Raw genomic sequence first — 23,613 nt, forward strand, 5'->3', positions numbered from 1 at the left:
ATACAACTTAGTGGAAGTTTTGAAGTGCCAAGTTGTGCACTTTTTCCCTGAGCTTAGAACTTAGGTTTCCCAATATTTAAATATGTGTGCATGAGAAGCAGCAAAGGAAAAGATACATGACAAATGCAGTTTTAGCAGTGCCATTCGGAATGAGTGGGTGAGAGCAGGATAAGGTGGCATTTGTTAAGAGCGGAGAGAAGAGTATTATCAAGTCTGGATGAAAGTTTTAGCTCTGAAGATATTTGGAAAAGGCCATACCAATAGGTTACAGATGAGGCCAATCTGTAAGAATTAGATGTTGTTTCAGTCTGAGAGAGAGGTCCGCTTTGAGATGATTCCGAGTGCTTGGTGATTAATAGAAGCAATGTTTTTCCAGTAGCAAAAGAGGACTTTTTGTCAAGAAAAAAATCTTGAAAGAAACATTTAAAACTCTAATTTGATTGATTAGAAATCAACAGGAAGATGTTGGCAAGTTAAGTCGAGATTTATTTTGGACAGGAGGCAAGTCTGGAGTAAAAATGTAAATCATGACTCAAAAATGATTGCTGATTTTGTGTTTGCAGATGAGATTAGTCTGAGAGAGTACAGAAGGAGAGGAAAACTGGACCATGAATGTTCTCTGTATAGCCTCATCATAGAAACTTGCACATATTATTTGTCTTGAATTCACAAGCCTTTATAGCTTGGAAAGCCTTTTGCTTTTGGCTTTGTGAAGGAAGGTATGGTACAATGGATGTTGGTACCAATAGTTGAACTTCAGTGATATTCCATATATAAAATGTATTGTACAACTCAGCCAAATGGAGTGAGTTAAAAATAGAGCATCAATTACTATTCCTTTTTCTTTTTTTGTAGGATCTTTATTGTAAGTTATATGATTTCTTTCTGTTTTTGAAAGCTATTGACATAAACAACACATTGAATTTTTTGGGAAGCCTTGAGTATTTCAGAAAGCTCTTCAGAACCACTAAAGCCTGTGTAAGTAAATATCAAGTAGCATTTTAAAGTAGATCACCATGAAAAGCACATAGTGACTTTACCCTATAAATAGAAGTTATCTGATTGTACTTTCTCTGAAGATAGCATTAATATATTCAGGGGACTTTTAAAAACACATCTTATTTATGAGATTGAAACTCTGATTTTGGATAGTTCATGCTTTACTTTGTATTTATTTTTCTTATTTTTATGAATAAAAGTTCACCATCTTCTTATATAGCTAGTTAGAGGATTTCTGTGCCTTTCTGGCTACAATTTTCCCCCTCTAAAACCTAGATCTTTTTTGCTACAAATTAAACTCATTGTTTGTATTATTACTATGGAACACCTATTGTCCCATTTATAGCAATCTCTTAAATATTTGAAAGCCATCAGCACATCCAGTGTTCAGTCTTTCCTCCTAACTTGTTTTTTAACCTGTCTCTCATTCTGGTTCAGAGAAGAGCATGTACCTAAAAGTTGTCTGTGTTCCATGTAAAATACGATGCCCTGAACCAGAGACTGCTCTTCACCATTCTCATCACTGACAAGTAAACCCAAAGAATTGTTTTTTTCAGTTTGCACTTGGATCATCCTAGAATGGAATTTGGCATATTTAAAATAGCTTTGTGTTATGGATTTGTGTTCACTATGTGTTCTACAATAATCTGCAGGTCCTTTTCTGCAGTGCTGTTACATAATCAGTTATTCTTTATTTGTTATTTGTGCATTTGATTTCTCCATTCCAAGAGCACTATATTGTAACGTTTATTTAACTTGATGTTTTTTAATCACTGCTGTGATTGATCAAGATCATTTTGCATTCTGAGGTTATTCTACAAAGAATAAAAATAGATGACTGCCTCTTGTCGGTTTACAGGAGGAGACAGTTCATCAGTGCAGTTTTGGGTCCATGTATTGGCCTGGCTTCAGATTATTCTGTGTTTAAGGTTTTGGACTCAATTGAAGTGATAGTTGCTTCTCCATGAGCGTGCTTAGAAATGCAGTGTGTGGCACTAGGCAGTATTTGGCCAATATGAACTTCTTCAGTGTTGCTCAATCTATATAGGTCAGGCAAGAAAGAAAGGTGTTTTTCCTGACATGTTACTTGGTTTGGTCAGGCATGACACCTGTTGCTTGTGGCTCTTTCACAAGACAGTGATGGCATAGTTTGGAATCATGCGTTTTTTTGGTCGCAGCTTTAGGAATTGATAATTAAATCTAATGAGATCTGTGAATTGCTGATGCTTATAAAGCTTTGTGAACTCATTGATCTTTTCATGCATAAGAGGAGAGTTATTCACTGCACATGGTGTTTTGTCTTGCTATAAGCTGAGGATTGAGTAAACTTTGTACCACCCTGGGGAGCTCCTTGGGATTGATTTGGTTGTACAAACAGGAGCTAGTAGGAATATTTCCATGGCCTATGATACTGCTTCAGGATTAGCTTTGATTAGTTAATTTTCCTCTGTCTACATCAGCCATTTTTTCTGCCATCAGTGTTTGCCTTTTCACTTTCTCCGTTCATGCAGCACAAGGTTTTCAAAAACCAGGGAGATGTATATGAAACATGGGCCTTTTGAGGGTTGGCGTATCTGTGATAGCAGATAGCTCAGAAAGTATTGGTGAGGTCTTTTGTGAATCCTTAAAACTGGATTAATTTGTAAATCAGTGCACAGTCTGTTTGACTCTGGTTTCTACTTTCAGATGAATGCATTTTACCATAACTGAATTACACAATGGATCTCTCTTGGATTTCCTGAAAAGATGAGCACAGTATTATCTGCCTTCTTGTTGTGTCTGAGTATCCTAAATAGGTGGACTTGGAAAGGCACAGGACTCACAGTGCCATCCTTCCAGGTTATCGTTATTAATTTTGGTTTGCTAGAAATAGAGGTCTATTTTTGCAAAGTTTTACRCTGTCTCCTTCTGACCCTGCTTAGATAATGGTCTTGTGTGGTACAGGGATATAACCTGTTTGGAAATAAGCTTCTTGTGTCCTTCTTTTGTTTCCTTGCATAGCTCCTCCCTGTCTGAACTAAGGCAGGATCATTAGTCCACCTTGATTACTAGTCCTTTTAAATGGGTAGTGTTTCAGCTGCCCTGAGGTTCTTCACTCTGAGTATTGCTGCTCCCCTGATGTCTGCTATCCCCCTTTCTGCAAAAAGATTAAGGGTCAATCAACAAGAATGTTATTGAGATGGAGCCTTTCATAACCCCAGCTGTCCAGAAATCTGTCAGTAAAACTAGAAAGAGCCAGAAGGGCTATTTTGGATAGAAGGTTCTAATGTGCTATATTAATAAATTACGTAGGAAAAAATAGTAAACATTACTGTTAGCTAAATTCAATTTATAAGAAGATGTGGAGAAATGGTCACACGAAAAGAAAATTCTCATAGAGCACTCTGCTGAAATAGACCTGTAGCAAAACACAGAAGTTTATTTAAAAACAAAACTAGCCTTAACTAGCTTAAATGCATGTAGAGTAAAATCACAGAGTTTCAAAAGTTAAAAATTGTAAGGTATGAAGGTATGTAAGGTGTGAACTGCAAGGTATGATATTCAGTGTTATTATATAGCCTGCGTAGTTTAGCGAATATGTCAACTATTGTGAACAGTGGTAGTTTAACAAAGGAAATCAGGAATCTGAGATTATTATTATTAACAGGGCAGTACTGCAAAAGAAACATTACCTTTGAAATTTTTAGGTATGAATGTATTTTATTTCCCAATACATTGTTTTTTTAATAAGGAACAAGTAATCCACAGAGAAGATTAGGCAGGCTTAAAGTTGACAAGTGAGTTAAGGACTGGCACTCTAGTCTTGAAGAAACCATGAGTGAACCTCTGGCTCTAATTAAAGCGTTACCACTGACTTCACTGTATCCAATATTACACACAGAAGACTGAATCCCTCCCAGCACTTACACTGAAGCAACCCTGCCAGTTTTTCCCATTGGTGTTGTTGAAAGCAGAATGCAGCCAAGGAAATACAAATAACTCAGTGTTATATTGGATTAGTTTTAATTAACTAATAAACAAGACAGAGTTCTTCCAGACTTTTGTCATCCTGTTTTTGCAGTTACCTCCCAAATTGTCTTTAATTTTCTCATCTAAATATAGTATAAGCAGGCAGAAACATTGGACATAAAATGGCTTTAACACCTTTTTTGAGGTAACCCACAATGCTGATTATTAACAGCCTAGTCTACACTGCAGAGTGGTTTCAGCATTTCTACAAACTGGCTACATTTGAAGCTGTTAATTTGGTAGTACAGTGTGCTCCCATAAAGGCAGAAATGAGCGTGACTTGGCTCAGTTTAGATAAGAATAAATTATAAGAACTGGAACTGTGTTTTACTTGAATTCTTGCTTCACAGAAGATATAGACATTCCACACAACAGGCTTGGCAAAAACAAATAATTTACTCCATTAAAAAATCTGAGTAAGTTCGTAGTAAAATCATATGATATGGCAGAATGCCCATCGTTCCTCGGATGCTCAAAAAAGTGAGTGGGTGGGTTTTTATCATTTTGTCTAATAAACTGACAAACATTTTAAATCTGAGGATCTTGTACATCATAAGGAACGGAGTTTTTCTTTTTTTTCCTGCATTTAGCTCCTACACTTGTATATGTCTAGAACTGCTTGCCAGCACTTTAAAGGTAATGTCTGTCTGCTGTAGAAGAAGAAGAAGAAAAAGGCCTGATTTCCAATACATGTGCTGCTATCCTAACACCAGGGCAAATGATAAGCAGAAGTGAGGGTGGGTCTTCATTTGATTTAGGCCCTCTGTAAAGGCATGTTGTTTATGTAAAAGTAGATTTTAGATAACAAATCATGACAAGATTCTCTTACCATAGGTTTCCACATAGGCAAGAAGGAATTTATAGAATACTACTAGTTCTGAAGCAAAACTGTAAATATTGATACCTTTTTCTGTTAAAGTTCATAAGCAGATAAAAACAAAAGAGAAACAGTTCCATATTTCAGAATGATTTTTAAATTTCCTAGAAATATATTCAAATAAGGAGATATTATGGCAAATATATGACTGTACCTTTGTAGATACTGTAAGGCTGTAGCAATGTGACTTATACCACTTGAAAGATCATGAAAGCAGTATTAAATGTCCAGTGTTTCACAGTGATGAAAACTAAAATGTCTTTTTTTGAAATTTCTTCTAAAAGTTTTAATTGAACTATTTAAAAAAGAGTAATCAGTTTGGGATTTTAACTATTAATTTTCAAACTGACAATGAAAGACTGTTACTTTCTCAAAAAATGCTATAATACATAGAACAAACAGAACTTGGTAGAGGAAACATACTAAAATAAACATTGTTAGAGATGCTACGCTATAACCTATCCTATAAATATCTGATGTCATTTGAACTTTTTGCAATAAATTCATAGCTTTTTGGTTTTAAAATTGTGTTTGACAAGCAGAAAAGGCAATACTTGAGAAAAACCTTAACAGGATCATTCTGGCTAATGCATAGCATTAGTTTTGTTATCAACAAGATGTATTAAAATTAAAAAATAACTACCAAAGACATCTTCTGCACAGGATTATTAATTTCACAGTTTGTGCTTGCTAACTTGCTAGTAGGCTTCAGTTGCTTGAGAAAGCTCATACAAGCTCATTTTGCAAAACCGATTGTTAGATGAAATGCCCTCTGTCATTGCCACTGGAGGAATAGCTTTGAATCATGGTTGTGTCTCAAATGGAGTTAGCGGCATGATCTCAGTTCTGTACCGTTTAACTAACAGAATTATGAAGATTATGCTGCCATAATGAATAGGTTCTGCTCAGACAAGTGTAGTCCTGTGGAGATAACTGAAATTCAGTGCAGAGCTGTTCCCTGCCTTTGGTTGATATGAAGAGCTTGGTGTCTAGCAAAGTCAGTCTCCATGCTTTTGTCAGAATTATGTTATTTTTATAATTTGGCAAAGCTCAACCTAGTGACATAGATGCAATTACAGAGCTGTTTAGACTTGTTGGTTCTGGAATACATTCTCCTTTTAATTATGCTTCTTAAGCAGATGTATTTTGCTCACTTCTGATGAAATCTGTATTAACTAGTAGCATAGTTAGGTAGGGATAATACAGAAATGAATCCTTTCTTGTGGCTTACAGAGAATATTGTGTTTTGTTGTAAGTGATTCATGAGGAAACTTAGAAACTAGTCTGTATTATTGATTCTGCAGAATCCTTCCTACCATTTTTTCTTTTTGATTCATAACTAACTTAGATGCATATCACTCATATTTATACTTGTCTGAAATAATTTTCAAAACAAAAATTGTTTTGTTTTTTCAAATGCAGCCAAGTAGCCATATAGTATGTAGCCATATAGCAGTATGAATCAAAGACAAATAGTAATTTTGAGGACAGTTCTGTTACCTAAACATGAATTGTTTATTAAAAACAGTATCAGAATGAAAACAATTCAGTTCATGTCAATTTTAAGATTTTCAAAAAAAAACCTGTTCCGTAGTGTAAATTTCTGTTTATACATATTATTCTCAGAACACTGTGAAAATCTAGAATATTTTTCTGTGGTGAGTCTTTTATGGATGTTCAGTGGTTCTGTAAGTACAAAGAGCATTAGCTCTCAGAATGCTAGACATTTTTCGGGGTCATTTGTTTTCTCTTGGAATGTAAGAAATAATTTTGCTTGTGCAGTCAATGACGTATATGTAGCATGGCATGTAGAACAGACAAGTATCTTTTTCCTGTTAAAATATATTTTATTTTTAATTTTATTTTTATTTATAAAATATTTTCCCTGTTTAAAAAATTATTTATTTTGTGTATATGTTAAAACAAATATTCATTTTTTAGGGTGAAAAAGGAGATAAAGGAGAACCAGGACCAGAAGGCATTCCTGGAAGAGAGGTAAATTGAAAGATAATAAAATAGTCAAGTTATAGACTTTTGGGGGGATGGCGAAGCAATGCAGTTAGGAATTTATGGAAGGGGAGTGGTGGATTTAGGAAATGTGTAGTCCTACAAGAAAAAGCAATGCGTTCATGAGAGATATGGGTTCTTAGGCCTTAAAGCTGGATAGGAGAGTTGTAGGTGAGAATATTTCTGTTGAGGGTTCATGAGATAAACTGAAAGAAGTTTGGGGATTAAAGCAGTACACAGTGGATGAGAATGATTCCTATATGGATAATCTGCTGGAAAAGAGGGATTTTTAAAGGCAGAGGAAAGCTAGGCCTGGAGCCTTGATTTCTGAAAAAGAAAAATACACAGTTACCCACTGCTGGGTCATTCACTGCGCCATGTGGCTCATGCAGTTTTAGTTAAAGTTTCACTTCTCTCTTCTGCCTGATTTCACTGCCAGTTTAGTGAATTGATCTGGTCCATATTTGAGCTAGAGCATGAACCTAAGTATAAAAAACCTGTATAATCTTGGTCTTTGGATTCACATTCAAGCTTGAACCTGAGCTAACACTGTAGGCATGCCCAGTAATAATCCTTACTTCTGCCTGATACATTTTTTTAAATGGCAGAAGTAGGATGAGAGGGTAGAAAATCACAGTTTTATCAATGCAGTACTAAAATGGTGAACCAGCATGGTTTGAACAGAAAGATTTAAAAAAAGAAAATCAAGCCACCATTTTTCTTTATTTCCCTCCAGTCTCCTGCTTGACCTGGGTGGAGGTCAATCTGGGTTTAGTTGGCTCTCCAATTGCAAAATATTGCCAACAAAGGCAGAGAGCATCTCACAGAGGGATCTGAACTTGACTATCTAAATTTTGGGGGGAACAAATGACATTTTGACTGGAATTCTAGCGAATGACCAGATAAGGGATTTGGAAAAAGCGTTCAGCAAAGCTTATTCAGCAACCTTACCAAAAGAGTGAAAGGTTCATCTTTTGACACCAGTGTGCTGTGACAGACTAGCTGTGCTTATTAAAAATGCAGGCATGTATGCAGCTATTTGCATTGAGTTATAGATATAGTTTACAGTTTTTAAAACAAACTGCCTATTTATGACACTTTTGATGTCATCTGGCTTTTTATGCACACTGTAGCTGTAAGGTTTTTTTTTCCTATTCTAGGTTATTATAATTTAATACTAGATAAATCAGGCTATTTTGGGGTAACAGTGGATGTCCTACATAAGAAAATGTATCCTATGTACTGAGTTGAAACTATGTTTAGGTATTCAAAGAGGTATTCTCTTGTAGCCTGCCTGTCTGTAAAGGTGAACTGTATACTTCTGTCGTGCATACATATATGCTGACAGCATGGAAAAACACATCTGTTTTTCTTTCCATAGCTCTGGGGACATTTCTCTGTTGGTCTTACACGATCTCCTTTACTACATGGGATCTTGTTCCATAAACCTTTTAGGATGAGTAAGGAATACCAAGTATCTGGTGAACTCTAAAACATATTTGACATTGTGGCACTGTGAAAGTGTAAAATATCAAACCTTTATATTTTGAAATATTTAGCCAGCTCTTGTAATGTGTCAAAATAGGGCAGATTATCATCATGAGAACTGTTTTAAAAACATTTTTAAAGTAATATTACACAGACAATATAACACATTATATTATTTGAACCCACACGTAATTCCTTTTTAATAGCACTTAAATAAAATGCTTTGAATTCAGTTATCATGAGATAGCATGGAGATGCCAGTTATTAGGTTTAAATTCAAAGGATTGTGTATCATTGACTCTTGGTTGCTATCAGTGTCTCCCAACCAGTGTCTCTTTCCACATACAGAAATGTAACGTCTGATATTTCTGAAATAATGAAGTTAATCTGCTTACACTGGTGTAATCAGCAGTGTTGTATAAAGAAAGCCTGAAAACACATAAAGTCAGTGATATCGGCTGTTGGCAGCTGTTGTCTCACTGCCTGGGAGAGTGAGGGTTTCTGGATTTCCATACTCCCAACTGAAGGACTTGAAGATTAAGACTGAACATTTTGTCTTGCACAAATGGTAGAAATGTTTTTAAATCTATTTAAATCAAAATCAGGAAAGAAAGCGTTACAGAAAAAAAATTGTTTTGATTGTTGTTACTTTTTTTTCCCCAGCTGTACAGAAAGTTCATGCAAGGATGAAGTAGAATGACAAGATGGGAAGCCAAATCTAACTGGGAGACTGTCTTTATGTATTAATGAAGGGTTACTCAAAAGGTTTACTTCCTTCATCCCTAACTGATTGTGCTATCTGGTTCAGTTGATCTCATTCAGAGCAAGGTTTGGATGCAGGAACTGTGAATATATTTAACTGCTGTGCGCATCTCCCAGTTTATCACTGCATGAATCCGAGCCAAGATGTACATGCTGTATCCCAGCCTGGGACATTACTCAAAATCCATCTGACAGCGCAAATACTTAATATAAATACCAGTAATGCTGTTGCCATTGTTTTTGGCTTCTTAAGGAGTAGCTATAAATAACTTAAATTACCAGTATAAATTACCTGTGGTATGTGTTCGCATTACCTCTGTAAGCAGCTGTTTACCTATATAATATAAACCGTCAGTTTGCTGGAGTAGTATCTCTGAGTTTTTTTCCCTTGAGATTTTTATAGCCTCCTGACATTAATAACGCTATAATTTTTATCACTATAACATGTGGTTCTTCCTGGACACACTGTCTGAAAGAAACCCCGATGCATATGATTACTTCTCCATCACGCTCATATTCCATATGAAATAAGGACACATTTGCAATGCAAATATTCATGAAACTATTTGTGGAATAAGATCTGTGTGATATGCATGCTATAGTCAGTTGAGTTGGAATTGAAATAAATTCTTAATCATTGAAATTCCTAGATTCCTTTTGTCATCAGGTCATTTTTTTTGGTCTGTGGTGTTGGTAGGAAAGCGGGATACTACCAATTAAATTTTTGCTGACATAAATAAAATCCTGTGGCATAAGTAAGTGAAAACAGAAAGTTTTATTGTATCTGTCAGCTTTGGTCATACATAGCTAGCAGATGAATAGAGTCTTTTTTGTAAATTGTAAAAAAAAAATCCCTAAGAAAAATCTGAAATGAAAATCTAGTGCATAATATCTATGCAGTTAAGCCAGCTGATTGACTAATTGAATATGTTTTCTTCTTCTACTGGGAAACATGATGCCCTAAGTGACTTTTTAAAAACTTTGTTATATAAAATACCGTTTTCTTTATATACCTCATGTCACAGGACAGACCTGTGAAGTTCAGTGAGCTATCAAATAAAAAGCAGTTTTTCAATGGAAAGAAGGTAAAATATACACTTTTATGCACTTTTAAAATATATACTTTTTATTCTTATGCTTGTGAGACAAGATGAAGAGAAATATGAGCATTTTCAAAAGGATCAAGTGTCTTGATGAAACAATAGTTTATCTTCACACCCTCATGGTCTGTGACTCTCTAATCTTGAAATCTCTTCGTATTAGCATTGTAAAGAACTATTTTGATGGGAAGAGAGGAAGCCCATAGCTTGAAAGTATGCAATTGGTTATTGATCCTTAATTATACCTAGAGTTTGAGGATTCTGTTAGGAGCGCAAGTATAAGGAAATAGTAGGCATTGCTCAGACACCAGAAAATCCTAACAGTGGAGCAATTTGAAATTTTTGAATGACATTAACAAGAGAAGAGCAATGGCAATATTTAGAAGTACATGAGATATAAACTGAAAAATAATATGTTACTTGGAGTTTTGAAAATACTTTTCTAAAAAACTTATTCCAACCTATAAATATCAGTGTTCTACAGATGGCTTTGAAGCTGTTGTTTTAATTTAGATTGTAAGACAGTTCTGTGGATAAAATGTAGGTCTTCTGTATTACTCAGTAGAGTATTTCCAAGTTTTATTATGCAGTAGAGATTGTTGATTTGATCCATGATTTGATTCCACACAGTTGGTTACAATGTGTTGGATTGTTTACCTTATTTTCAGTACTTTAGATATCATGTGTTATAGAAGATTTTAAGCTGAGGTAAGATTGAACCAGTTTACTGTAATGCAGGGCAGGGAATTTCTGTCAAAACCTATGTGCAAGTAGGTTTGAAAATGCTTTCTGCATGCAGCAATAAAAATAATTGAAGATTATACCAACACTTTTCTTTTCCAAACAGTTCATTTTAGAATGAAAAATCTATTTTCAAAAGATCATGTCAGTCTTACAACATTATTCATCAACATGTATATGCGGTGTAGTATTCATTGCACAAGTAAACGCATTTGCAGTAGGCGACACCTGGCTTCTGTAGGAGCTGCTTGCATTCTTTGATTGGGGTACAGCTGATCTTAGCATTTTTTCCTTGTGAAGAGCACCTGCTGTCAGCTGCTGGTACATTTCACCTATTTTACCTACTTTCTGTGATGGTGTATAAACATTGGCTGCTCTCTGAGAAAAAACTCAATCATTTTCTCAATGCTTGAACCTGCTGGAGTATATTAAATCAGAATTCATAAAATAAAGCATTAGGAAACAAAAGGCATATTTTCCTTGGAGACAACATTTAACGTAACACTAACCATTTTCCTAATGTTCCTGAGCTCTAGAAAGAGAGTTTTCATATTGATAATTTTATGCAAAAGTAACAATTAATTTATTTTGGTACTCTCTTCAGACCTTTCTGATCCAATTCATGTCTGGTGTTTTGATAAATATCCTGTCTCGGGGTGAGAGGTTAATGGACTTTTTAGATATTTTCCAGCTGTGGATAAGTAAGTTACTAATGACAGCTGAGAAAAGGCTGCAGGCCCTGTCTTCTAACACTACTGGTGAGGTTTGTGTTGCAGCTGATATCCATCTTTTCATCTCAGTAGTTTGTCTTCAATGAACTGCTAAACAGAATCCTGGCTCTTTAAGCCCTTGGTCCCCCTGGTTCTCCAGTCCATATGGAAACTCTTTAATCAAGTTCTCTGTTGCTAGACAGTGCAAACCTTGTAAGCTCTTTGTTTCCCTGAAAACTTACTCTACCTTTCTTGAGGCTTCTGGGTTGGCTCCCAAAGTAGCTTATTGTCAGTCTACTGCTGGAAGTCCTCCTTGAACCTTCTTGACCTGTCATTCAAATCCCCCTGTTTGGAGTGCAAACTTTCTATCACAGTGATTGGAAGCTGCTTGGTCTCAGCTGGAAAGGTGGCATTTAAACCCAGCTGAACATCACAGTGTCAAGATAGAAGCAATGGACAAGTTTGCAAAAAAATCTAGTTTACAGAAGCAGATTCCTTTAAATTACAGGATACTTTCCACATGCTGTGCAAGTACTAGCATATGTGTTTCTCTTTTAATATAACCTCTGTAGGTTATATGGGAATATTCATAAATGGTACTTACTTCATTCAAATTGTTATTGTCATTTAAGTGGCAGATTAGATGATATTCCCATAGGCTAGAAGCCTAAATAACTACATAGTGTAGTTTCTGAAATACTACAGGCATATGAGATATGGATTACAAATACAAGTAGCAAGCTATGAACCCTCTGTTCTCTTCATCATCTTTGCTTTTTGCTAGTGACAGTAGTAGTACTGGTTTGTGAATCATCAGGTTGTCACAAAAGAATTGTAGTTAAGGCTACTTGGCTTAGGGGAAAACGTTGTTCAAATCCCTTTTCTTTCAAAATCTTTGACTGTTCTAATCTTATCCAAATGACTGAAACCATAGGAACTGAAAAACTGTTTAGTTATTTGGCTCTAGTAATACCTGGCACTTCTTTTGAATGAATAAAATGTTCTCAAAGTTGGTAAGGAACATATTAATCAAATCACTAAGTAAAGTTATTTTTCTTTGCCATGGAACTCCAGAGCACAGTATGCTTCATATGAGACTGTCTCTGTTTTAAAGGGAAAATTCACATAATAAAGCTGTTKCCTTTTATGCCAATAGGTGGTGAGGCACCATTAATAAATCCCATAATTTGAACAATTCATGAAATCAAGACCTTTTTTAGAATTTTAAAACACAGTCATTTTTTAACTGTTGTCTTCTTTTCCTAATGCAGTTGGTTTGGTAGGCTGGCTGAGACTCCAATAAACTAATATTGGAGAAAAATCTAGTGAAAGATTTGTCAAAAATACAGTGTCAACCAATATGACGACTTCTCCTTTAAATTGCTTCCACCAGAAGAAATACATGGTTGTACAATAAGCCAGGGGAGAATTTAGATCTTATCTCTAATTTAGTTATGGTAAATCTCTTGATGGCAGGTGGCTGAATATTGCAGATAGAGTAAAATCTTACTGTTGAGGAAAAGAAGAGGCAAGGTGATGTTGTTAGAGTACCCTCCGGATGTTCCCTTGTCAATGCTAAGAAGGGTAGTCCCTGTATTCCCTCATCTACACCAGGGAGAACATGCTAGGTCCCTCCCAATCACAGCAAACAGACAGACACCAATACAGCCAAAAGAGCAGATTTATTGTGGTGGTCCAAACTGTGGCGATAAGGTGCAGTGCTGTTCAGCATGTATCTCAAACAGCCCAAGTCACATGATTTGCTATCCCTTGCAGTGCCTTTTTCCCCTCCCAAGTTTTTCCCTGCTACCATCGTTATCCCCTTCCAAACAAAGAGCCTGCCCCTAGTTTACTCTTTACCCTGTTGGCCCCAATTTTGCTGACTTTACACCCATATTTTGTATTTGTGGTATACTTGTTGCAGTAATTTCTTCCTTGGTCAGCAATTCTGTTATGCTACTAACGCTGTCTTGTTAAATATAATGTTTCTCATTTTTGCCATTTCCCATGTTGTTATCTTGCTAATGTAGCTAGTGGTTGGGGTTGGCCTACTGCATGCATATCCTCTATGGAGTCCATAGAGGAACCTCAATGTAAGTTAATTTTGACCTATAGAGAGATCAAGCTGTAGTCTTTACAGAGGAGGAAAAGGTACCAGTTGAAGACTCTAAATAAAGAGGTATAATGAGTTCCTGAACTCACAAATGTGTATTATTGTGTTGCCCCATAAAAGCTAGAATTAGAACCAGATGGAATTCCCTAATTCATTTACACTTTGTTATAAGAGCTGCTGGAATTTTTATTCAGTTCTTGAAATTCTGGCAAATCTGATAATAGACTCCTTGGATCAATAGGAGTTAGTTTTGTTTTCAAAAGTGACCTCTTTCTCTCCTAAAACATTGCTGAAAATGATTCATTTAAATGAATAATTTAAAGCCTCACCTAAAATCACCCAAATTATATCTGTTGAGATAACCACATCGATTTTGAAGCATCCTGCTCTGGTCTCTGCCAGAGGCAGGATACTGTACTGTACTAGTACTAGAAGGGACTACAGATTTGACTTAGCAGAGGAATTCTTATTTCTTATGTCATTTCAGAGGCAGCAAGCAGCAACTAAATCTCTGAGCAGCTTTAGAAGGGTGACTGTAGGGAAGAACAGGGATGATATAGTACCAGATGTGTTTTTCCAGGCATTCACTATGTCTGGAACTTATTAATATAATTACATTTAAAAAAGATAAATAATATGTAGAACAAGATGTACTTCTAGTGGGATAACTTTTTAAGGATTTTTTTTTTCTGCCACTACTTCTCTATTTCTTGGGGATATAAACTGCAAATGAAAGCTAAGTCAAGTATTTTAAAATAAATGCATTGTATAAAAACCTTTCTGGGTTTTACAAAATCTTGCTTCAAATACAGTAAGGTTTGTTGTCAAACATGTAGTTTCCTGTTGTCCTTTTTATGTGAGTTTGACCCCTGTGGTCATCATCTCTGCAGTAACTGTCAAACTACATACCTCACCAGGGTGCACTGCAGGAACACTACAAAATCTATAAACATAGCATTTAGGAAAAAATGAAGTTCATAGTTTGACAGTGCATGGCTTGGGTTCGGTATCTTTTGTCTGCTCTTGTCCTTTCTATTCTCCCTCTGCGAGTTGCAGGGGKTTTTTTTTGTCTTCCTCTGTTTTTTCTCTTCTGTAAATATACGGCCACAGAACTTAAACTCAAACTTATTGTTCTACAGCTGATTCTCTAATATTTTTGATTCTGAACCAGATCCATACAATGGTGAGTAACATGGAAACTCTTGAGATACCTGAAAAATCCTGGAAATTGCTTTTCAGTATATGGAGTATTAGTGTTTTATGCACTCTTTCATAAGGAAGTGAAAAGTAAATTTTAGTAAATGGAGACAGTATTAAAACTAAGTCATAAATATGCAAATTTTAAAAGGAAAGAAATTTTTTGGCTTGTTTTTTGGATCCATCTGCCTATTACATTTTTTTAAGTTCAAACAGCAAAACTACTTCTGATTTAACTCTTACATTTTTKGCAAGCTTAATAAAGGACAAATCAAAGCTAAATCAGAGGTATTTACAACAACCACAAATTTAAGCCAAAGTGGGTACTTAAAATGCTCATATAGTTCTAAATGATGTTCCTTCCAGATGGTGAATTAATGTAATTTTAGCAGGAAGTGAAGTTGCACAAATATGCAGTATTTAGAACACTCACTGATTTAATGTTTCTGTACCCACCAAGGCACAGATGTTGCTTATCATTTTAGTGCCAGTTGTCTCTATCTTTCCAATTATTGCAAACTGAGGAACACAGTTTGCAAGGGCAGAAAAGGGGCTGGGAAGAACTTCAGTTAGTAAACCCTAATTCAAATTCAGTCAGTCTTCTCTATCTTCAGCCCACTTAACCTCTGCAATAGTAACCATGGTGGCCTGCTTGTGGAGTATTTCATTATGACTTAGTGCTCTATTGCCTACGTTGGTTATCAGTTGGTTTCTAAGTAAAATGTTTTGACCTGTAGAGCTCCCTTTGACTTAGATTCTGTCCATAGTCTCCTTTGGCATGTCTCTAAAGCAGTGATCAGAGGGAATACATAAGACAGATCTCTTGGCCTAAACAAAAAATAATTCCTGGTAGATTGTTTCAGCATCAGAACTACGTTCATTCCTTACTGCAGAATGGCTTGAATTTACTGGGTATGTTTCAAAACCTCTCCCTTTTGCATGTATTTTGCAGCAAGGAGAAAACAGCAGGGATCATTCAGTAATGATGAGGGTATTTCTTTTTTGAGTACTTGTGGTGAGACATGTTGGTGGAATTGCTGTATTGTGGAATTGCTGCATTCTTAATGTAAAAAACTAAGCAACATTTTCTGCTTCTCCAGCTGAAGGCAGAACTGAGGAGGGAGGTGTGAAGGCCTTGATTATTTCTGTCTAATTCCCTTTTCAAACACTGGAGTGAATCAGAGTGCCGGAGGAGGTGGCAGTGGCTGTGAGCTACACCCTGCTGAAATACACCAGCTCAGCACTGGCAACTGCAGTACACAATCCACTACGTTCTCTGTCCATCTCCCTATTTCCCTATTTTAACAGTGTTTAAGAGAATGAAGTGTAGGACTAGCATTCCTTTTTCATTCTGGTTGAACATGCAAGATACATACCTAGTGGGACTGCAAAGAAACTTTCCATTTCTGTGTGCTCCTTGGCATAATAGCACACAAAAGACTAGATGTTTGGCTTTGTAGATTTAATTATGTGTTGAGACACATGCGGTCTTGGACAGATGTTTCTCTGCTCACAAAATAATGGAAAAATAGTTAAGTTATGGTAGTACTCATACTATGCTAATATTTTAAGACTTACTTGGTTAGTATATGCTAATTCACAGCAGTACAGAATTTTGTCCAACACTTTTCATCGTTAACAACAAATATACATTCTTCTTCTTTGCACAGGGACTAAAAGGTGATCCTGGTAATCCTGGTGTGGCTGGTCCTAAAGGAGAAAAGGTACTTATTGCCTGCAAAGATGCATGCATACGTGTGTGTGCATGACATATCTTCAGTACTTGCACATTGCCTTAGCTACGTGTATGCAAGGAACACCTACTGCTGACATTTGTCTCATTTAAGGGTTGAGGAATATAAATACAGCATAGTTGTAAATGCAGAAGGCAAGTACTGTTATCACCACAGAAAGAGAGAGAATCTCCTTTTCAGAGGAATTCAGAGCAGGAACATAACTTAAATGTTTTGAATTGCTCTCTGCATACTCTGATTTGTTCCCACTGACTGAACCTGAAGGTCTCACAGCAAGATTCAAACTTCAATTATCTAATTCTGTGAACATTTACATATTCAGATGTCTTTACATGTGTGAGCAGTTGCACTAACTTCAGTGGCCATCTTATGCATGAAAGCTGCAGCTTATAATTTCACATAAGCAAATGTGTTTACAGGATTGCTTTTTTAAACTGTGATTCATTTCTGCAGAGGTCTGCCTTTTTTCTTCTGTTTAACCTGTGGTGAACAGTTCACATCTATGYTATTATTGAAAAAAATATTACTTACATATTTTCATAATTAGAGCATGCAGCTGATGACTATACTGTCTTTACTTATGTTATGGCTCATATCTTCTTAAATGCATAGAGGTTAAAAATGTATAACTAAAGAGACTGCTGATTTCTCTATCCTCTTTTTTTCACTAGGGAGATGCAGGACCTCCAGGACCAACTGCCATAAGTGTAAGTATCCATAAAACAAAAACAAAAGAAAGGAAAACACTTAGAAATGTGGCAGCTTTTACTTATTTGCAATGCAAATGCTTTCATTATTAAATAAAAGAGCCAAGTTGCTCTCTTTAAAATGCCTCTACATTTTCAAATTTAATTGGGAAGCAGAGAAAAGGGAACTATATAAATATGCAGGAAAAAAAAGCATATTTAAAATATTATGTTTCCCATCAAACACTATCAGGAATAGTCTTTTTTGTTCTGCTTATAGATAACAGACCATCTAAAGTGAGAGAAGTCACTTGGTACTTTTACTGAAAACATACCTCTGTAAAAGCTTGCAGTGCTAATTCATGTTTTTAATATATTGTAAATATTCTATTTTCTGGTTATTTTATTAAATAGTTAGTTATGATTGCAATATCATGTGTATGACACAGTATTATATATCTAGCATCAGAATGTTTAAATTTGTCAGAAAGTTAAAGGCTAATCTTTATACACACAACTGCAGTAGCTGGTTACGAAATTTCCCTGTAGTAAATTCCTTGTGGTGAAATTGCATATGGTGGAATTGTACATGTAGTTTTGATAACTGCAAAACAAAACAGTTAAGAACACCAGCTTCATAGTTCCAAAAATCATGCTCACTGGATCTCAGTCRAGACTGAGTACTAATCATCAGAGCCACTATTTCCACTGATATCAGTGATGTCATCCTCTCCCAGCCTGAAACACAGGAGCTACCCGTTCCCTATTGTAGTTCACATCACAGCCATCCGCATCCTGTTCTGCAAATGTGACACTTAAATGTATTGAAGATAGTAAAGAGGGGGGAAATAAAAATAAAAAATAAAAAATAAAACTAGTATAGTAGCCCTAGAGTATGCTTGAGATCAGCAGCGCCAAAGTCCCAAACACTACGGAATGAAGTGGATTAAGAGCTGATCAGTAAGAGGATAATGAGGAAATTAATTCTCCCTCAACTGTGGTTCTCTAAGCAAATACAGTGGTAATATGGCATATACTCAATATCAAAGATGAGAGCTGCTCCCATAAGAATTATTTGGGTGGGTGGGATCAGACTAGTGGGATGGAGGTTCACATGCTTTCTGCAGCTGAGCTCCATGCCACAATGTTTGTAGACAGACTTGAGGATTTCTGTGATAGCTAGTCTTGGAATAACAATTCTTGTTCTTCCCAACCTCTTACAGCTAGTGATCACTTCATGTAATTAAGAGTTTATATCACCATATCTTCTTTTAATTACGTCTGATGTAACCATACACTCTTGCTATTTATATCATCATCTGTTCCATTATGAAGGTAGACCATGACTTTTTTATTAGTTATCATTATTAGTTATAGTTATATTAGTTATCATTAGTTATCCTAACAGTATTTCCATTTCACCCTCAATATCAGATACTGGTTTGACTGTGATAAAGTGATAAAAACAGGAATTTACATATCTAAATCCTATTCCCGAGGAGGGGGTGAAGTCTCCATTCTCTACGGAGTACATAACAAAATATTTTGAACCAGGAGCATGATTTCTGCTTTTAGGTGCAAAACATATGCCAAAATCTTTGATCATGCATTTTTTAGCCACTATAGTTAGATGGTCATGATATAAGTTAATTTTTTTACCAGTTCATGAAAACTATGAAAAATGTTTTTACTTCATATAATAATATCTGTGTAAATTTCAAAAAATGTTCTAAAATTGTGGACACTGAATAACTATCTTCCTGTCTGAACCAGGCGATTGTAGCATCTTAGGGAGAAATTAGCTGCAGTCACACAACTATTTGAGAACTTATAGGTTAAAGCTTGGAAATTAACCAAGGTACCATAAAACTCTGTGAGAAATATAATTTGATTGTCTTTGATGAAACACCTCATACACTTCTGGTTCCTTGCATTAAATTATTATGCTACTGATAATACAAATAATTAAAATAATTGTAATAGCAGCTTAATTATACACCATTTAAGATTTGCCTGATTTAAAGAAGAAATGTCTAATAATAGTTGAGGATGACACTGATCAGTATGAAGCATTCTCTGTCAGAAAAAGAGATTGCAAAATTCTTTTCACACAATGGTTTGTCCAGTAGAAAACCTGTAGAATTATGTGTTTACATGTGGAGGTCTTGCCACCTATACAATCTTGTTATCTTATATAATGACCTTATATAATGAATGCATAACAGATATCAGAAAGAAAAAAAAGTGTAACATCAATAATGATGAAAAATCACTTTCTAAATTCTTACAAAGAACAATATTTCACTAATTTAGTTTCTCTTGTTGATTCTACAATTCTAAAAAAAAAAAAAGAATAGACAGGTACCTACCTTTCGTCTTCATAAAAAAAGTTGATGACCAGAAAGCATTCTGCAGTCTCTGTGTATCAGACTTAGGAAATCTTGCAAGTTCTGTTATTAATTCAGTTAGCATGTCATTCCCTTTCTGTAACCTACCTCAGAAAAGAATATGTGAGGTCATACATGATGATTAGTTGTCTTTCAGGTATCAAGAACAAATTTTCTGAGCATGGATCTAACACATTTTCTTTATGAGGATCTGATACCCGTGCACCAGTAAGAAAATCTAAATAGTTTCTTGGCCTGTGTATTTGTTGAATTCTGGCTAGATATTGCCATATAGATGAGAGAAGGTGGTTTTAATTTACTTGCAATAATCTGAAGTGCCCCAAGCATGTACAAAGCTTAAGACAAATGCTCCCCAAAACTCTCCAGGGCAAGATTTGCTTTATAAAAGTGGTAAGTTCTGTCTGAATCCAAGTAATTTTGTCCACAAAATAAAATGAAAAGACCTCCCAGTAAGGACATTTAGGTGAAGGCAATTGAGAATGATGCAAAACAGCAAGATAGAAATGCAAAGAAACATAACTCCTGAATTCCCAAGCTGTAGCTCCACAGCATGACCAGCTCTTCCCCCAGAGTCAGCGTTTATGAACTAAATCTATATTATCCATATTGCCTATGTAATCCTACACAATATTCATAAGAACAATAGTTCTTATTCATACTGTTATTGATTATTCTGTATTTTTTCATTCTCTTCATTTCCAAGAGCATGGCAACAAGGATTTCCATCAGGTCTGACAAACATTGAAGGATATAACCAGAAATCCATTCAGTAAAAATAAGTTCTATTCTAAGATTCCAAAATTAGATCAGCATAGTTTATTGTATTCAGTTTGGGATTAGGAAATCCAAATATCCAGTATCTTGATTTCCAAGTGATAAAGTAGTAGTGTCCCAAGATCGGTGTCTTTTTGCTAAAGTTCATGCCTTACTGAAGATAAACAGGGYCCATTATGCCCTTAGCAGCTCTTTAACATACAGTCAAAATACGTGTTGAAATCATTGATGGTAAAGTATATTTATTAAACAGCCTGTGATTCTAGGGCTGTTACTGCACTAGGTGGCTTAGAGTAGATCATGCTTCAAATAGATTCTTACAGGCCTTGAAGGGATCACTGGAATAGAAATATGATATTTCTGAGGATAAGACACAGGAAAAAGAATGGAGGTTATCTATTTTCTGTGCATTATAGGACCACAGTATGGTCCTTGTAAATATTTACTGTGTAAATGACAGAAAAATGCCTGGGTCTGTTCTGACAGCAGCACCTGGGTATGTTAGGCCTGTTTCTAGAAGATCTGAATGCATATTGTTGCACTGTTTTCAGTTGTTAATGTGGGCACTTGGCTTTTCTAAAAGTCATATTCAAAGGTTAGTAACTCACCACTTAAAATCAGAAGCTGCTTTTGAATCGACTGAATCTGCTCTTTCTGTATCTTAAATGCTACATATTAATATAAGGGACTGTCAAAGATTTAAATTTCTTTGATTATAAAACAATGTGCAAATGTTTCAGATCAGTTGATTCAGGCACAGCAAGATGGCACTGTGTTGATACAGCCACTGATGTTTGTCTTCACTCGTTGTAGATGGAAATATTTAGATTGTGCAAAAACTGATGTGAGTCTTCAGAGAGATGTTAGTACCCAAAGTACTGAAACATTTTTGTGTGGCTGTTAACTGAGGGAAGAGACAAGCATGAGGGTGAATTAGTTTAGCAATTTGAAGACAGATTACAACATTGTGGGAATATATGGCCCAGCGGGAAGTCTCTCTGCCACTGTAAATAGTCATAGATTTCTGTTGGCTAGAACTAAAAGAATATGAATGACATGAATTGATGGTGGTTAGGGAAAAATCCAGTCTTCAGAGTTTGCTTATTTGTGTGACTTCTGTGTCATTGTGACTTTTATGATACATAATCCTAAAGGGAAGATATCTTATCTTGCCATAAATAAATAATAGGTCAGATAATATCATGGTTAATATGTCACTGAATGAGAGCTTATTATGTCAGGACCATTCATGTTGTTACAGCCAAAATGTGACATCAGTGTTTCAGTTATGAGTCTAGTTAAATCAAGAGTTTTAAAATCTTCCATTTATTTGGGCTCATGCATAATGTCATAAATTTATCCTATACTTGGAATCATTTTTAATTTGTCCTAGTGAGAAAATTATTTTTTTCTTTTTATAGAAACACAAAATGAATTATTATGTTGGGAAGAGAGAGAAGTGAAAATAATGATGCACTAATGTTGTTAGAGCTAACTCCAAAATAACTTGATATCGCTATCCAGGTTTGGAGAGGGAGGGAATATTTAAAGGGACTTGCTTGTGCTCATACTGGAAAGCTGGGCCTGGGTCATCTACCCTCCACCCCAGTGCAGGGGGTGTAGTGAGACAAGTGGGAAATGATGCCATTGCAAAACTCTGCTTCCCTGTGCCACTCTTCCACTCATATTTCTACAGAAATCATACACCAGTGAAATAAACTGGGGAAGGTCCAACATTTACACTCGTCCCAGTATAAACTAGTGCTGTGCAGGTGTAGAGATGAAGAAAGTTTCAGCCTGCTCATTAGGCCACAGCTCCTGCTCCCCCACTATTTTTTTGGAAACGGGCATTCCCCGCATAGGCGCACGGGCCCTTTCCAACTGCTGGCCCACTTGCGGGGTGCAGGGAGGCAGCAAGAGCCTGCAGCCTCGTGCAGGGCCAGGGCATTGTCCCCAGGCACCGGCCATCCCATAGGGGTGTCCTCCTCACCAGGGCACTGAACGTGACAAAACGGCTGAGACTGCCTCCGCAGGGAGTCCCCGACAACTGGTGGTGGTCCTGGAGTCCATGGAGAGTTGTCCACAGGTCATCTACAGAAGCATCTAGCGGTAAACAGTAGAAACTCCCTTTCTTCATTTGTCTGTTCTAATGGTACCTGTGAAAATCTAAAGGGTGTCAGTGAATTGCATGTCTAAAAGAGTTCGGGAATTGCTGAGGCGAGTAAATCCTGTGCTGCTCAGAAACGTAACAACACTATCTGGACACCAACATGAAACAGAATAAAAATCCAGAAGAGAACGAAGTTTTGATACTTGGAGGAAAAATCTACCTGTGTTTTAGAAAGTGTTCAACTGACAGATACAACCATTGTAGTTTCTTTAATGTGTAAGGGATACTCACAGGTAGTATGTATGGCAGAACTCATGAATTCCCTGCAGCTGTAACAAACTGTCACGTGAATGAGCACATGCCAAACTATATAAAAGGGGAAATAATACTACTGCTTTTGGAGATACAGAAATGATTTAATCTGTTTGAAATGCAAATTTCATAGCTCAGAAATGTGTTGCTCTGGCAAAACCTTAGTGCTCTGAATAACCTTGTCCAGTTTGATATAATTTAACAGAACATCTCTACCAGAATCCTTGAGCATGCATGCTTAATAAAACTTTTTGCTTGTAGCAATAGCAAAGAAGTCAGAAAGAAATTGTTAAGTAGAAACCTCACCATGTATTTCTGAAGTTAACAGAACTGGAATTAGAATTTGCAGCCCGTGTCTTTCTTTATATTTCTTTAAGGCAGATATGGAAAGTCTTGTTAACATAATTTCATCTTTCTTAAATGATAAAATCAGGAAAAAAAAAGAAACAGCATTGTAATGCAAAATACACTAAGCTGCAAAAAGAAATATATGAAAAAAAATATAGGCTCTATGTAGAATCTTGTTGAAGTTAGTAATCACAAGAAGTTTTAAGTATATTTGTTTG

The 23,613-nt window shown here is 35.9% G+C and overlaps 1 protein-coding gene across 1 annotated transcript in view; it reads left to right on the top strand.

Moving 5' to 3' along the window:
* Nucleotides 1-23,613, top strand: part of COL19A1 (collagen type XIX alpha 1 chain) — a 233,994-nt gene that overhangs the window by 111,383 nt on the left and 98,998 nt on the right. The window contains exons 17-19 of the mRNA XM_026090007.1: nucleotides 6,827-6,880; nucleotides 16,674-16,727; nucleotides 17,429-17,464. Of these exons, the coding sequence (XP_025945792.1) occupies nucleotides 6,827-6,880; nucleotides 16,674-16,727; nucleotides 17,429-17,464 (144 nt within the window). The remainder of the gene's footprint in view (nucleotides 1-6,826; nucleotides 6,881-16,673; nucleotides 16,728-17,428; nucleotides 17,465-23,613) is intronic.

The sequence above is a fragment of the Apteryx rowi genome, unplaced genomic scaffold (genome assembly GCF_003343035.1).
Source record: "Apteryx rowi isolate R43461 unplaced genomic scaffold, aptRow1 scaffold_84, whole genome shotgun sequence".
In the NCBI taxonomy this organism is placed as follows: Eukaryota; Metazoa; Chordata; class Aves; order Apterygiformes; family Apterygidae; genus Apteryx; species Apteryx rowi.